Raw genomic sequence first — 17844 nt, 5'->3', positions numbered from 1 at the left:
TATTCGGAAATGTATAATGTATTAAATTTACATAAATATATAATGTATCTTCCTTGTGGTACAACCTACTACTCGTACTCGTAGTTCCGTAGTTGGTGGGTGTAGTTAGGTTTATGTGCATGCGGTGTCGATGTCGGTGGTTATAGCTAGAGATCTTACATCCCGTTTTCTAAGGGGACCTTGCATTTTTGAGACAAAGCAAACCGCTTGGAACAGGTGTTCCTGGGGGTGATCTGAGCTGATTTAGCCCGGTTGCCACGAGGTTTCCCCCAGCAGTTGGGCAGGGGAGGGGGGGGGGAAAGTGCCTCCGGCGCGCCCCACTCTAAGCTTTATATCTGCATACATCTAGCAAATATATCAAGTTTGGTGTCTTTTTCGTATAATTCGAGGATGAAGAATTCATTTCTGTGACTAAATTTTCACTCACCCATACAAAAAATACGAGAAGTTCAAAATTCAAACATTTTCTTTACACTCTTTTTTTCGAAAATCCTCTACAAAATTAAAACTATGGCGATTTGCTCTAGAAAAAAAATACCTGTGAATAGCCCAGTTATCCTTCTATACAAAATAGTAAACTTGCCAAACATTTTTCTTTTATAACTCTGTTAAAAAATGTTTTGTGTCGCGCGGCGTACCCGCGTTGTAAGAGCGGTATGCAGCTTTTAGGATTTTTAAGTATGTTTAGATGACTTCTGATAAGTTGTTATTCTTCGGGTTGTAGATTACATTAATAAATTACTTCTGGATGTGATATATAGTTGGTCAAGCAAATCATGTCAGCAGAAAAAGGCGCGAAATTCAAATTTTATATGGGAAGATATCCCTTCGCGCCTACTATTTATAAATTTGCCAGTAGTTATTATAAATGTGATAAAATTAACATAGTTAGATGTTTGACAAAAATGCGGGTTAAAATGAGATATCTATTGTTCGCAATTGCCACTGCATGCACATAGGTCCGTACATTTTAGTTTTTTTAACGCAGTTGCACCTCCTTGCTCATTTGTTTTGCAGCGGCAACAAATAATCTCCAAACAAGCAGCAGCCGCCGCAGGTCGGCTTGTCCATATGGGCTCCCAATAACCATTTTGTTTGGACCAGCCCCAGTCAGCAGGGCATGGTAGCTGTTGCTGAGAGGATATAATCTGTCCCCAAACCTCCTTCCCAAACTCCTCCTTGGTAAACTGCACGGAGAATATGTTTACGTAGGGCATCTTCTGTTGGAGGCAGATTCTCTAACTCAGGGTTTCTTAAACTTTTTGCTGTCACGGACCATTTTCACAATTTAAACAATTCCACGGACCCCGGTTAAAATATATTTTAGAAAAATAATAAAAACCCTTATTTATATTTTAAAATTTACTTTTATTATAAGTTTCATTACACTTAGGTCTCGTCAAGTTTATTACAACATTTCCTAATAAGTATGTTTACAGTAGATATTTGACTTACTGCGGACCCCTGATAAACATGCTACGAACCCCTAAGGGGTCCGTGGACCCCACTTTAAGAAACCCTGCTCTAACTGGAGATTTCTTATTGTATAAAGTACTCTTCGGCACTCATTTACACTCGTACCTCGTCCTTGTACCTGATCTGAAATCAGTAACAAAATGCAGTGTTAAAATACTGTCTAGGAATCAATTCACACCTCGTAATTCAAATCTGTCCAGACTTAAAAATGTAAGACTTACTTGTGATACAAGACCATAACAAATTTTTCCAATATTGGCAAATTTGGCAACGCCTGCTCAGTATTGCCTTGTTTGTCGTATTTAAATCCCTCTGTTACAGCAGGATATGCCCTCCAAGCTTGAAATACGCTTTTTTTGACCTTTCCACACATAAAAGAAACAGTGTCGCAACTTGAAAAGGCGTGGAAGAATGCCAAGACTACTGTATTTTCTGATCCTGTGAAATAAATTATATATCTATGCGTTACAAATAAAATCATATATTTAAAGAAAGTTTGCAGCACGTGACCAATTGCCCAGATGACCTGTCTCGTGATGCGGTGACATATTTATTATATTTACAATTAATGGAGGAACTACAAAAGTTACCTAATGAAGATGCAATAGCATGGCACGAGAGAAACTGGTCATTCTTTCCTGTGCCAATATGTACCCATAACTCCTGGAGCTCCGGCAATTGTGATATACATTCAACTGCGAGAACAACATCAGTATCCACTGTGCGTAGCATAATTTTTGTGTGACCTGGGGCTACAGCATCAGTGACATAATGGCCCATCATGCGCGTGTCTGCTTCCTGTACGAGGGCAACTGGTCACGTGCTGCAAACTTCCTTTAAATATATGATTTTATTTGTAACGCATAGATGTATAATTTATTTTACAGGACCAGAAAGGACAGAAGTCTTGCCATTCTTCCACGCCTTTTCAGGTTGCGACACTATTTCTTTTTTGTGTGGAAAGGGGACAAAAAGCGTATTTCAAGCTTGGAGCGCATATCCTGCTGTAATGAAGGGATTTAAATTTGGCAAACAAAGCAATATTGAGCAGGCGTTGCCAATATTGGAAAAATTTGTTATTGTCTTATATGACAAGTAAGTCTTACAATATTAAGTCTGAACAGATTTGAATTACGCGAGGTGTCAACCCTAGACTTATTTTAACACTATGCATTTTGTTACTGATTTTAGATCAGGTACAAGTACGAGTGTAAATGAGTGCCGAAGAAATCTCCAGTTAGAGAATCTGCCTCCAGCGGAAGATGCGCTACGTAAACATTATTCTCCGTGCAGTTTACCAAGGAGGCTATGTTTGGGGACATATTATAGCCGCTCAGCAACAGGTTATTGGGAGACCATATGGACAAGCCTACCTGCGGCGGCTGATGCTTGTTTAGAGCTTATTCGTTGCCGCTGCAAAACAAAATGCGCAGGGAGGTGCAACTGCGTTAAAAAAAACTAAAATGCACTGACATATTTATGTGCATGTAGTGGCAATTGCGAACAATATATATCTTATTTCAACCCGCATTTTTTGTCAAACATCTAACTATGTACATTTTATCACATCCATACTAATCCATACTAATAATTTAAATGCGAAAGTGTGTCTTTCTGTCTGTCTGTTACCTCTTCACGCTTAAACCGCTGAACCGATTTACTTGAAATTCAGTGTAGAGATAGTTTGAGTCTCGGGGAAGGACATAGGATAGTTTTTATCTCAGAACTCACCCCTTAAGGGGGTGAAAAGGGGGGTGGAAGTTTATATGGGGAATCAATAAAAGATTGGGGAGATTGGATAAAAGTCAAGGGCAAGAGCTAGTATTATATATGCGAAAGTGTGTCTGTCTGTCTGTCTATCTGTAACCTTTTCAGGCTTAAACCGCTGGACCGATTTAGTTGAAATTTGATATAGAGATAGTTTGAGTCCCGGGGTGGTTTTTATATCAGAAATTATCCTTTAAGGGGGTGAAAAGGGAGGTGGAAGTTTGTATGGGAAATCGATAAAAAGCATATTGGATAAAAAATAAGCTACCCAAATTACTAACTCCACGCAGACGAAGTCGCGGGCAAAAGCTAGTTAATAGTAAAGTTTTCCCAAAGTCTTTATTTATATATTTGTATATATATTACGTCCAGAAGGAATTTATTAATGTAATCTACGAACAGAAGAATAACAACTCATCAGAAATCATCTAAACATACTTAAAAATCCTAAAAGCTGCATACCGCTCTTACAACGCGGGTACGCCGCGCGACACAAAACATTTTTTTTAACAGAGTTATAAAAGAAAAATGTTTAACAAGTTTACTATTTTATATAGAAGGATAACTGGGCTATTCACAGGTATTTTTTTTCTAGAGCAAATCGCCATAGTTTTAATTTTGTGGAGGATTTTCGAAAAAAAAAGTGTAAAGAAAATTTTTGAATTTTGAATTTCGCGTATTTTTTGTATGGGTGAGTGAAAATTTAGTCACAGAAATGAATTCTTCATCCTCGAATTATACGAAAAAGACACCAAACTTGATATATTTGCTAGATGTATGCAGATATAAAGCTTAGAGTGAGGCGCGCCGGAGCCACTTTTCCCCCCCCTCCCCTGCCCACCTGCTGGGGGGGACCTCGTGGCAACCGGGCTAAATCAGCTCAGATCACCCCCAGAAACAACTGTTCCAAACGGTTTGCTTTGTCTCAAAAATGCAAGGTGGTGGACCTAAGATCTCCCACTATTAGTGGTTACCTGCATCATGTTGCGCACGACGTCGGCGCCGGCACGCAGCGCCTTGTGGAAGGTGCGCGTGGCCACGAAGGAGCGCCGCAGCTGCACCGACAGCTTGTGCGGGACGTCCTCGAACGGCTGGATCTCGCGCATGTGCTCGTTCACGCATTTTAAGTACCTGCAGTTTACAAATAAATTCAATATATTATGTACAATACGAGTAGCTGCTAAGTTGCTAACTATCACTTTATACTGAAGCGGGAGAGCTATGGACATGGACACCCGTGTACGGGCAACTGCAGAAAAGAAATAAGCCTGCTGTGTTTATGTAGTATTGTATACATCACCATTTTACTAACAGCACAGTGTTCTTTTTTATCCGCTTTAGAATAATGGGTAGTTCCACAGTTCTTTAGAATAATACATTATTAAAACAGGTACTTTTGATAGGTAATTGATAAGTTATTCGTTAAAAAGTATTATTATTGTCATTCGCCCACCTTTTTGTGTGATTGGCACTTTAGTTTGTCGAAAGAAGGTAGAGTAGTCTCTCTAGTATTTATGTACATGTCGTGCATCTACAATTCTACATAGACAGCGAGGGGCAAACAAAAGTGACTCATTGTGGTTAATTACTCATTTGGCAGGTAAAAATATTGGTTTCATTATAGAGAAACGGATTAATAAACGACTAGATTTTTAACACAACACAGTAAATCCAGGAAAGAAGAGTTTGAGTCACAAGATATTTTTTTATAGTTGCTGTTGTCATTCTACTCCTCCTTGTTCTAAATACGAGTTGCTTACAATGCTTACCTTTCTCTTAAGCGTCCAGTAGAAAATAAGAAATGCCCCAAAGAGCATTAGATACCTATGACATTTTGTGTTAGTTATGTTATGAAATTTAAGCCCAGATACGACACGTTCTGTGCACAGAAACTAAATAGCCGAATGGAGCGTTCTATGTTGTTATGTGTATCAAGTACAATGCACTTACTTTTCATCGAAACTGTACTGAGCATTGAGCACGCTGAACATCTTCTGGTAAAGTATGCCAAAGAAATGATCCATCATGTGCTCGAAGTTGGTGTCGCCGAGAGTGTAGTACCTGAGCAATACCACCAATACCTGAGCATTGTTATCATCCATCACATAATGTACATACTTAGTTTTCACATAATGGCATACACATATATACTCGTATTATTATATGTATTGTTTGTAGATTACTACTACTACTTACTACAGAGTACAGACTCAATGTAAAAACATAGTAACTGTCAATTATAATATTCAAGATGGATCTGCTTTAGCCGAATTTTATACAACTTTCTTGACACATTTTCTCCATTATATAGGTTTTCTACGCTTGAATCCCTGATAATTGGGTACTATGTATAATTCTAGTTTGCGCCAACAAGTAAATTAATAACATATATTATTGAAAAAACTATTGAGTGATGCTTATAGTTTAGGTGAAAACTTAACATGGCGACTGCAAATGAAGAGCACCTATTTTTAATTTTTCCAGGTTACCTGTGTAAATAGTTTCATCTTCAGTCAATAAGGAGAAATACAATCTATGATATGAGAAAGGAGACCCTAAATTTGAAATGGTAATAATAAAATAGAAGCATAAGAAGGTGGTGCTGGTGTTAGTTATAGTATGCGGTCTATCTACTGAGTTCGTTCACTTACCTGTACTGACAATGGCATTCTGTTAAACAAAAGCCATTATTTCTTTTGTGCCTGATCGCGTGGCTATTGTGTGGGAGCCTCAGGCACAAAGGCCACGCGCTCAGGCACAAAAGACATAATGGCTTTTGTTTAACATAATGCCATTGTTAGTACGTAAGTGAACAAGCTCAGTAGAGATAGCGTTAACTATACCGTTCGAGCTGTTCGAAGAGCTGCTCGAAGACGTACGAGTGCTGCTCGTAGATCATCCCGTACGTGCGCTTGAACATGGCGTGGAAACCCTCCCGCGATATCTGCAGCAGCTTGCGGAAGAAGTCTGCAACAAACAACACAACGATTACCATCCTATCCATATTGCTGTCATTATGTTTATTTTATATTTAGTCATGCGTCCATCAGTCCTCTTGTAGATAAACTATAATGTTATGACTAACTGACTGGTTCTAATGAACTATATACATAAACCAACGTCGGTTCAGATTACATCTCTCAACACAGAGAAGAAGCGGTATGAAAATTAATAGGTACGGTAGATCGTAGATATGATAATTAATAATATTGTCGCCTAATACTTGTTATGCTATTTAACCTAAAAAATAAAATTAATAGAAAAAGAATAAAAAATTGAAGTAATAAAACAACTATCAGTAAAAAGTAAAAAAATAAATAAAATAAGGTTGGGTAAGGGGGAAGGTTGTAAATTCAACAAATTTACAACTTTCTGAGACAATGTTTCAGATTTATCTCTGAATTAGAAACCTATATACCTTAGTATGTCACAGTCGTTGGGTGTTGAGGACGAGGGTATTAGACGGTCGGTGAAGGAGCGCTTTTTCAGTCAGCTCACAAAAGTCCTTAACAGTCTTTTGTCATTAGGCAACAAAGTGCGCGCCTTCAACGCCTGGGTAATGCCCTTACTCACAAACTCCTTTGGCATACTAAGGTGGACTCAGACCGAGCTGGATGCCCTCCTGGACCGGGACGGTCCGACAGCTGCTCACCACACACCGTATGCTACACCCACTCTCGTCTGTTATGAGATTGTACATCCCACGGAAATGTGGAGGTCGCGGTTTTCTAAACGCCAAAAATCTCCACAACCGTGAGGTGTACAATCTCAGGAATTATTTCCTCAACAACGAGTGTGGGATGCATCGTGATGTGGTGGCAGCAGACAGGGGTCTCACACCTTTCTCCTTGGCAAACGAGAACTGGCACAAACCTGTAGTACTAAGGACCGCAAGGCGGTATGGAAGGATAAGCAGCTACACGGGCGGTTCTACAAGGCCCTCATGGGACCCGATGTAGATCTGCCCGCGTCGGTGAACTGGCTATGATTCGGGGACCTCTTCGGAGAAACTGAGAGTTTTGCCTGTGCAATTGCGAACGAAGTTATCATGACGAATAACTATTCTCAGCTAGATGGCGGTGACGGTTTCGTTTGTTATTTAACAATTTTAACACATATTAGTGAAAGAACATGGGTTAAAATCATATAAAAATAATAAATACAAATAAAAAAATAATTTATCCATATATATATATATATATATGGATGATGGAATGTATTTAGCCATTGGACAAACCCTGAAATCCCTCGTAGGGTTATTATCAGGAATGCTCTAACGTTAATATTTTTTTAATTAGAACAAAAGATAAAAAAAATCAATTTGCAAACAATAATTAATTCCAATGATCGACAGCAAACGAAACATACTGTATTAATCATTGGCAGTGTTTTTGACAATTTGTACGAAAATGTGCGGCAAACTTAATTGGCTCCCTAATTCCCTATACGACACCGTAGGTCCCTTCGTATTCTGTGTACTCTCTACTCAATCTTGTTTGACCCGTCCGCCCCTCATTATCTCCGCTCGAAATTTAAATTTGTTACCCCTCGTCCAGGCACAGATCTTCGCTCTTCCCGTAGCCTTAAGCTCATTGTCCCCCAACATCGAACGGGTTTCATGTCCAATTCTTTCACTGTCCAGGCTATCAGACTTTGGAACGATCTCCCACTCTCTATCAGACAAGCGCAAACCAAATTCACATTCAAGCGCATGTTGCGCAAGTATTTCCTTGACAAACTTTCTTCTTCGTCAACTTAGTGATTCACACTAGGTATATAAATATGTATAGTATCTATCTATGTATGTTTATTTGTATTAAGTATATGTGTAAGTTTATCAATATAGTTTATATTCATTTAGTCTTGGTTCCAAATTAATTTACTTTAAAAGTCACTGCACCTACTTAATCTTTTTGGTTTAACCCACTGGTTGACTGGTAGAGAATGCCTTAAGGCATTAAGTCCGCCTTTTGTACCTTCATGTATTGTGCAATAAAGCTTAAATAAACAAATAATGATGACATTTGTCAAAAGTCAAAATCTTATTAACGAAGTCTGGTGAAGATGCAGGCCATTCTTACCACGGTATAAAATCTGTATGTTCGACACCAGTTTCGTGTACGTTTATTTAGCTTTGTGAGACGGGGCACTGTCTTATTGAAAGCAATAATAGTCATCCCCATTCAACTTTCGGATATTTTCTAGCAATATGACCCTGCAAACACGTTCTGAATATAAATAAAAATAAAATAAGTCTTGGTTAATTTTTACTCCCCGATCCATGAACAGCAGTGGTAGTTTGCCCCTAGGGTGATATGGCACCCCATACCATGGCCGCATACGCACTTTGAAACCGCTGTACGGCTAATTTGTCTACTGGAATATCCCCCAATGAAGCACCGTAAATACGGTCATTTTGTTGATTGTTGCTATCTTGCAATTGGAACATCTTTTCGTCGGAAATAGTGGATTGTGTCACAATAAGGGAGCAAAATGACATATTTACGGCGAGGGCGTACAATTGAATCATAAAAGAAGCGAAGGATTCTATAATAGAATCCTGTGAGTAGCGAGGGATTCTAAAGTAGTATCCTGAGCGTAGTGAGGGATTCGATGTGTTACGCCCAAGATGGAAATAATTTTGCTACCACATGACCAGGGACCGGACAACCCTTTCCGCGACAAAACCCTTTCAATGGGCGTCCCTTAAACACGGCTAACACATAGAAAGACTTTCCCTTTTGAACTGCAAGCACCTTTGACTAACCCTTATCGAAAAGCTAACCAAAAACAATGCTAGCTCTTAATAAGGGTTAACCTTATCTTTAAGGCGCTTCGCGCAGATTTTGGCCTAAAACTGTTACTTTCTAGAGCTTATATCTTCTAAATGGGTCAACAAAAAATTATGAAAAAAATATGTATGCATCTTCACTCTATGCACAACATTTGACTTTTTTCCTGAAATTTATAGTTTCATCGAAAAAATAATAATACGACAGGCCGTTTTGCGGCTAACTTTGCTTATATCTACTAAACGGCTTAATCGATTAAAATTATTTTTAAATTAACAAAAATGTTTTAACAGGTTCTACAAATGCAACATAGCTTTGGTAAATCAATAAATATTTTTTTAAGATATCGAACGTTTTTCCACATTTCATGCGTATGCAGCCTGAAAATGGCGTGGCCGGCAGTCGTGTGCCAGCTTTGAGACGAGGAGGCTGTGTCGCTCGTCGCTCCGTGCCTTCCTTGGACAATGTTCGCTTGTGCATAGCCCAACTGCTATAATATCGGAGTTATTGTGGCCAAAGAATAAATAACTGCAGATCGCTGATTTGGCTGTACCGCGCATTAGCGAGCGCAACACGGTGTTTCGCGGTCTATTATTACGAATGTAATGATAATATCCGTATATATTATACTATAATATACGTATGTTTGAGAAAACTTAATTCGAAATAAATAAATAAAAATTCTAACAGATATTATAATGTCATTCAAGTTTTACGTTTTGAATAATGTTCCATTCCATCTCGAAACAATAAATAATTGATTTAACACACGCTACCTATTACCTATAACGTTGTATGTATGTATAGTACCTGTTAAAACATTTTGTTTTTGTAGTTTTTTAATTTTAATCGATTAAGAAATAGCAAAAGGGCCTATCGTATTTTTATTTACGGAAAAACTGACTATTAAGCCCGTCACAGACGGAGCGATAATCCAAAGAGGCACGGCCGTATCATCCTTTTCTCAAAGTCACTCAGGCCATTTTTAACGTCCTGTAATTTTACTTAAACATAATAAGTGTATCAGACTATTATATGACTATATTTTAGTACTTCAGTGTCTAAGTTCGCTACAAAAAAATCATGAACATAACGTATTGTTTCACGGAAAATTGAGTAATTCAAAAGTTTCTCATCGGAAATTGAATTACTTATACTCAGCATTTTTATAGGAAAGCTATCAGGTTATTTAGTATCATTTCAAAGCTAATTAAGTCTTCCTAAAATTGAGTACAAAAAAAACATATGTTATCGCTTTAGATTTTTTATAAAAAAATGTTTTTTACTAAAAATCAGTAATTATTTCATTGGGTCAACTTCGTGTATTATGTCTTCTAAATGGGTAAACAAAAAATTATGAAAAAAATATATACTTATGAATCTTCATTAATTGTTCAACAATTATGACATTTAACTTTTTTCCTGATATTTATAGTTTTACCGTAATAAAAATAATAGAACGGGCCATTTTGCGGCTAACTTTGGTTATTTTTACTACACGGCTAAATCAATTAAAATTATTTTTAAACTAACAATAATGTTTTAATAGCTGACGGTCTTTCCACCGCGATACAACCGGCCGACGATTTGTTTTATTAACAGTATCATCTAAACTACCATCTGACAAAGTATGAAATGGGATGCGATGACTGAAAAGATTTTTTTACATATTTATGTGACCAGCTGACGGTCTACCGAGATACAACCGGCTGACCATTTTTTTATTCATAATAGCATCTAAACTATCATTTGACACAGTATCAAGCGGGTGGCGATGACAATTTTTTTTGCGTGTTTCGGTGGCTGCCATTCCTCAACCCATCAACGGAGCGGCAGCTGACGTCCACAGGGGTTCATCATACATACCCGTTAACCACTAAAAAAATAAATGACTGCAAAGCGCTGATTTGGTTGTGGCGCGCTTGTAATATAATGATGATATTCCCACGTAATGTTTGAGAAAACTTCGAACTTCGAAAAATAACACGTCATTAGTAGTATATGTAGGTAGTAGGTACTTTAACTTTATAAGTTAACTACTAATGGCATTATTTATATTTATTTATTACGGATAAAAAAACTGTATAAAATAAACGCACTGTACGCCTAAATTTAGTACATACCAAGCTTTAGCTATAAATCTTAATTTTTCGATTTGACTTAGGTATTTATTTGTAAGAAACGGATAAAACACAAATTAACTAATTGAGGCTTGTAAAGTATAATGCATAAGGGAATATGTTTTTATTATAATTTTCCACTAAACGCATGATTTACTCATACTCAAACAACAAAATACTTATCTGCAAAAGATACACAAATACGAGGTATAGCGCCAAATGCCGCGCGCCTCTGCTTATTCTTTGAACCCCGTTCCGCCGCACCGAGATGAAATTCAAGTACGATCGCAGTGAGCGGGGTGCGGGTACAGAGACGCTGAGACGCTCAAGGCCAAATTAGCGAGAATCGTCTTAAGCGCTTTTTATAAAGGTTTCCCTTTGCGTGAAAGAGAAAGGATTAGTATATATCTACATTGCCTACGCCACGTCATAGCGGGTTAGGTCTGAACTTGCTTTGTTATTGCACAATGCAGAGCATAGTAAGTAGGTACAATACATGTTTTGTAAGTAACATTTACCCTACCTATTTTAATTTGACTTATTAAGTATACTTATATCAAAGTTAGATATAACTACGTAATAGATGGATACAATCTAAGGAAAAAACGTGCCTAGAAAATCAAGAAAATTTGATTCTCGTTCAGAGGGCGCTACTAGTTTTGGCCTACAGTCGTATAGATGGCGTTGACGGTTTCGTTTGTTATTTAACAATTTTAACGCATATCAGTGAAAGAACATGCGTCAAAATCATAAAAATAATTAATGCAAATAAAAAAAATTATTTATCTATATTTAAATACATTCTCTATCGTATTTTTATAAATCTTCATTTTTAGTTTTAAAGTGTGTCGACAGATGGCAGTGAATTTACTGGGGTTACAAAATTTACTATGACAGTACCGTTCTAGTATAAGATACTCTATGCATATATTAATATATGGCTTATTTAATAACATATTTGTAAGACTTATTAGAGTTGACTGAAAATTACTTGAAATTACTTACACAAAACTTAAAGTAAAAACGTTGGCACTTACAAGTGATCCACTCTTTGAGCAGATTTCTGCAAATTCAGAAAATACTTTTTGTATTCTACTTTGAAAGACAAAATGGAATTTGTTGTCATATATTTGTTTACACCTAAGTAATCATATTGAGCACATCATTTCAGGTAGTATTTAAATTGCGGAAGCAGCTAAATGTAATGAATATTGGTTTATTTTTTGTAATAGTACATCGTTTGTTTCACACGATACTATAATTATAACGCCTTTGTGTTAACAGCCAGTGTGGACTGCCATAAGGTCATAGTGGAGAAGACCAGCATACTTTATTTTGGCACTTGGTTCGGGTCATAAGTACTAATTCGAGTTTAAGTTAAATCTAAACACGTTTCTCCTAGGCACACTCGTCGTCGCACATAAATCTTTCAAGGTACTCTAAATTTAAAATATTCATTTTTCTGAGTAATATGAAATTTGAAGTCCTGGGTTATGTTAGGTTATCGTGCTCGTTAGGTGTGATTGTAAGTGAGGCCAGTACCTCTACCATTAGTTGCCAGAGTAAATTTCACTTACTTTAAGTGAATAAACGCGCCGTACGTCACATATTTACTTTTGTTTACGTACTTATGTGCCTAAATTCCCTCTACTGCAAACGATGCTGTCCCTTTCTAAGTATACTAAAAAACAGAGCAAGAATTATATCGGTACAGCGCCTCTAGGTGTCACCTAAAGAACTAAATATCAAAAGTATGAGTAAACGGTAAATTACCTATCGAAATCCTTAGCAAACTACCAGTTTTGACATTGACATATTTGCTCACGTCTACGCGGTCTACGTAATTTACTTTCTTGTATGTATCTATGTGTTTATTGTTAATTTAATATTAATAATATTATTTAAGCTATCATATAATGTTTATAATTCTCTGAATTCGAAATTCTGGGCTAAATCATCAGTGGCGTGCCTAGAGTTTTGGAGTAAGGCAAGCCGAAAGATTATGTTTTCGTAATAACTGTCCAATCTTCACTCTTTGTACTCAAATGAATTTCCTACCGTATCGAGGCGAGCTAATCATAGCGCACAGGGCATACTCCGACTACTACTAGATAGAATTTTACAAACATATCAGGGCCTACCGCGAACACCGAAGATTGCAAGTTGCAGGCATTTTACTCTGTCACACCAATTACGCCTTAATTGGAGTAAAACAACAATCCCTTGTGTTTTGTAAACGGCCGTACAGAATTTTCTCTTATGCGACTGACTTATCTGAGAATACAAAAGTCGTGTGTTGGTTTTGGTGCGGAAATGATATCCCGTTTTTCTAAAAAGCTTAACGGTTTTACCTTGCCTTCGTTGAGTAATACGTGCACACATCTCATACCGTTACAAGGAACGACTTCATCTATAGTTAGTTAATGTAGCCACTTTCATAAGTTTTACAAACAAATTAGATGACAAATTATTGTAAGTACAAACGCGTAACTGAACAAGACCACATCGACTAAATAATAATACATACACTTGAAGCTGATTATTAAACGCGCGCTCGTACGAACTATGCAACTAACTTCATACCAAAAAGCCAGGCTTAAATCGTCGTATCAAATTGCTATAGTTTGTCAAAGGACTGCCTCATGGCCTCAAAAGGATGAGGATAGTTTTTTGTTCTTATTTATTTAGAAAAAGGAGGCAAATTTAAAAAAAATTAAGCGCGAAGGGATATCGTCCCATAGAAAATTAGAATTTCGCGCCTTTTTCTAATGACAAGATTGGCTTGACCAACTATATATATTTTTTTCATTTCTCATGCTCTGAAAGAGGGTCATTGTTGTTCTAAAAGGTGCGCAGAAAATGATACGTGTCTGCACTAGAGCATTTTACGTTCGAAGTACGACTTTTTTAATTTTTTTACAATACGCAATTGAAATTTGACTTTAAATGGATTTGTAATAAATTTTTCATTTTGATATTTGACTCTCCATTCCATAAATAACGATACTTTTGTCTGAATTGTTAATTGAAAGTACCCTCAAGAAATACTATAAAAATGTATACTTAGTCATGTTTTAAAAATAACACATGCATTTTACTTACCTCGTATTCGAAATGAAAAGTAGAGTGTTTAACTCGGGTGAAAGGCATCATTTCAGCCTCGGGCTATTGGCGCTCTCACTGCGTTCGAGCGCCAAACAACCTCGGCAGAAATGGGTGCCTTTCATCCCTTGGTTAACAATCTACTATTTCGGATGTTTGTTACCGTTATATCATGTTAAAACTGTAACACACTACCGCACCGCACCGCGATCTTGGTGCGCCGCACAAAACAGATCTCGTTCTCGCTCTCACTTATGGGTGCGGCGCACCAATGCGTGCGGTGCGGTAGTGTGTTACGGCTTTAACATGATATAACGGTAACAAACATCCGAATAAAAAATATATAGTTGGTCAAGCAAATCTTGTAAGTAAATAAAAACAAAAAACTATCCTCATTCTTTTCTTTTGGGTGCTAGTACTAGTGCAAGACAAAGACAGTATGACTCTCTTCGTCTACGCCCGAAATGAGACAGTCCCTTGACAAACTATATATTTCATTTAAATATAAACTTAATGCATGAGGCTTATTGCATCTGTGTATTTGTTGTGTTTCCAAGTTGAAAGAAATGTCATGTCGGAAACGCACGTAAGCAGTATGGCTTAGAGCTTTAGCCTGTCCAGATGGACGGAAAAAACGAAACACGTTTTTTTCGATGACATCTGTCACGTTTATTAAGTATTTACCTAGAATAATTAGCTCCATGCATGAATTTATTTTTATTTTTGGATTCATAATTTATATCGTTGGAACACCGGAAATGATAAAAATACTTTTGTAAACCTTAACATTATTTTATTAAAAAATATATAAAATGTTGAAAATTTTTGAGCGGTTGAAACGCTCATAATTTTTGGCGCGAATTCGACAGAGCGTGATGACGTCACACGTTGGGCGGCCCAACTGACGTTTTCTACTAATGACACTAATCTGTCGAACGCGTGACGTCACGTGGCGTTTCGAGCGTTTCGCTCACTAGCTTTTCGCGGGCAAATTTTTGTACTTTTTATTTATAATTTTAAGTAATTAAATGGTAATTTAAAAACGGAAATGCATTTGTAACATGATATAACGGTAACAAACATCCGAATAAAACATATTTCGATCAAATATAAACTTCATGCATGAGGCTAATTCTGGCTCAGTTTTCGTTATATAGTTAGAAAGAGAACGTTTTAGGTGTGAAGTTAGGCATGTATTGAAAACTCACGTTAAAATGTTTGTGACTCATGGTGCCAGTTGATTTTTTTAGTTTTTTACGTGACCGGTAGAGGCACTGTACAATTACTCCATACATTTTCCTTAACTTTCTCACTTTCGACTGTCATTTACGGAACTCATGGTAGCAGTACTAGAGGAGCATGTAAAAATTAACTGGGACTTAAATACTCAAGTAATTACCAAAAGAGCGAAATGAACGTACAAATACAAAATGACATATTAAATTCAGGTAATTCGTTCATTAGGTAAATTTCAGGCATGACGACCATTACACTTTTCAAAATTGGGTATTTAGACCATAGTTTATTAAGATTATGTACTTACATTTTATTAAGATTACCTAAGACCTAAGAATTTATCTTATATTAGGAAGGTAGGTAAATCGTTTAATTGGCCGGGTGTTATATAGTTTTAACCAGGGGTCGGCAACTGGCGGCCCGCGGGCCGCATGCGGCCCGCAAACCGTTCGCTTGCGGCCCGCGAGCCTCCGGGTTACATCAGTCCTACGTCACTAAAGTGATCGAGTGAAAAAGAAGTCTTTCATTTCAATTTAATTATTTGGAATTGGGTTGGGTTATCACAAGATCTACATTAAATGTGCTGATCACTCAATATGCACAGACGTGCCAATATGAGTGTCTGCCTATCGCAATGTAAGAGCGCGCGAAGCACGCTGAATGTCGGGTTTCGCCCGACCTTTAAGTGCGGAGGGTTCGCTGGATGTCGGGCTTCGCCCGACCTTTAAGGGCGCCCTGCATGTAAAAGCTGAATGCTTTAAGTGTGAGGGGCACCGCAGGCGCCCTGTGTGTGTGAGCGCGCGAAGGGCGCTGAATAACTGTGACGAAACCCGCAGGCGCCCTGCATGTAAGAGCGCACCAAGCGCGATGAATGTCCGTCTCCGCCCGACCTTTAAGTGTGTATGTAAGAGCGCGCGAATGGCGCTGAATAACTGTGAGGGACACCGCAGGCGCCCTGAATGTAAGAGCGCGCGAAGCGCGCTGAATAACTGTGAGGGACGCCGCTGGAGCCCTGCATGTGAGAGCGCGCCAAGCGCGATGGATGTCCGGCTCCGCCCGACCTTTAAGTGTGTATGTAAGAGCGCGCGAATGGCGCTGAATAACTGTGAGGGACGCCGCAGCCGCCCTGAATGTAAGAGCGCGCGAAGCGCGCTGAATAACTCTTGAGGGACGCCGCAGGAGCTCTGCATGTAAGACGATGAGGGGCGCCCTGTATGTAAGAACTCGCGAAGCGCGATCTGAATTTCGGCACTCTTTTGCATAAAAATGTATATTAAAAGGTGTCCTTTTTGACAAACGACAATGTAGCCTTTTTTCTAATAAATTCACGAATTATTAAGTGTGCGGCCCGCTGCAATTTTGCTAACCGCTATGTGGCCCTTGGCTGCTAAAAGGTTGCCGACCCCTGGTTTTAACGATCATAAGATTCATAAGGTTTTTAAAAGTTTGATATAGGTATTTCATTAAGTAGGTAAATCGATTTTTAATAAAATGACTTACTCAAAAAGTACAACTTTACGTACCGAGCTGTTTACATCTATGACATTTGAAAAATATTATTGCCTTTTTGTAGAAAAAAAAAAAATGGTGCCGATTTTATTTAATCCCTACTGTAAGCATCACAATAGTTAATATCCTATATGTGGCCTAATACTACTGATAATTACATGTAGTATGTACCTGGCTCTATACTTTTGATTGTTGTATCTATGGTCATTTTAGTTTGAGAGAGAGAGCTGTCAGATTTGGCGGTAGGCCTGTGCGCGAGGTTATGTTACTTATGTTCGATTTGATCTTTATGTAATCTTATAATTAATCCTGTATATCAATGTAATAAAAGAAATGTCAAAGCAAGCAGTGGTTTCTGTGCTAAACCCCTTTTACTGAGCATTAAATCTATGGATGATTTCAACTCAGAAAGCGGGATTGTGAATTCAAATGCCCACATAGAAATTGGATGATTATTTTCACCAATATAGAGATGAAGCACACATCTCGAAGAATGTGAAAAAAAAAAAACGCTTAGTTAAGGCGTATATCTGGAGCATTGCTTTAAATGTTTGTGAGACGTGGACAGTGACACAACGGGACAGAGAGCGATTGGAGGCCTTTGAAATCCGGTGTTGGCGGAGGATGCTAAGGATTAGCTGGACAGAAAGGAAGACGAACGTTGAGGAACTGAGCATGGCAGGAGAGAAGAGATGCCTGTTAGGCACAACAGCTAACAGAAGGTGCAAGATGATTAGTCATCTAATACGGCACGACCCGCACGACAGATTCTTTTTAAACATCCTGAAGGGCAAGATTGAGCGAGAAAGACGCAGAGGAACACATATCTCAGCCAAATGAAA

The 17844-nt window shown here is 38.0% G+C and overlaps 1 protein-coding gene across 1 annotated transcript in view; it reads right to left on the bottom strand.

The window, feature by feature from the left end:
* Positions 1-17844, bottom strand: part of LOC134754217 (glypican-4) — a 158492-nt gene that overhangs the window by 33418 nt on the left and 107230 nt on the right. Inside the window, exons 3-5 of the mRNA XM_063690387.1 lie at positions 6087-6210; positions 5194-5304; positions 4218-4374 (exon numbers count right to left, since the gene is read on the bottom strand). Coding sequence (XP_063546457.1) covers positions 4218-4374; positions 5194-5304; positions 6087-6210 — 392 coding nt within the window. The remainder of the gene's footprint in view (positions 1-4217; positions 4375-5193; positions 5305-6086; positions 6211-17844) is intronic.

Source organism: Cydia strobilella, chromosome Z (assembly GCF_947568885.1).
Source record: "Cydia strobilella chromosome Z, ilCydStro3.1, whole genome shotgun sequence".
In the NCBI taxonomy this organism is placed as follows: Eukaryota; Metazoa; Arthropoda; class Insecta; order Lepidoptera; family Tortricidae; genus Cydia; species Cydia strobilella.
Note: the sequence above shows the minus strand (reverse complement) of the source record. Positions and strands in the feature narration are given on the sequence as shown.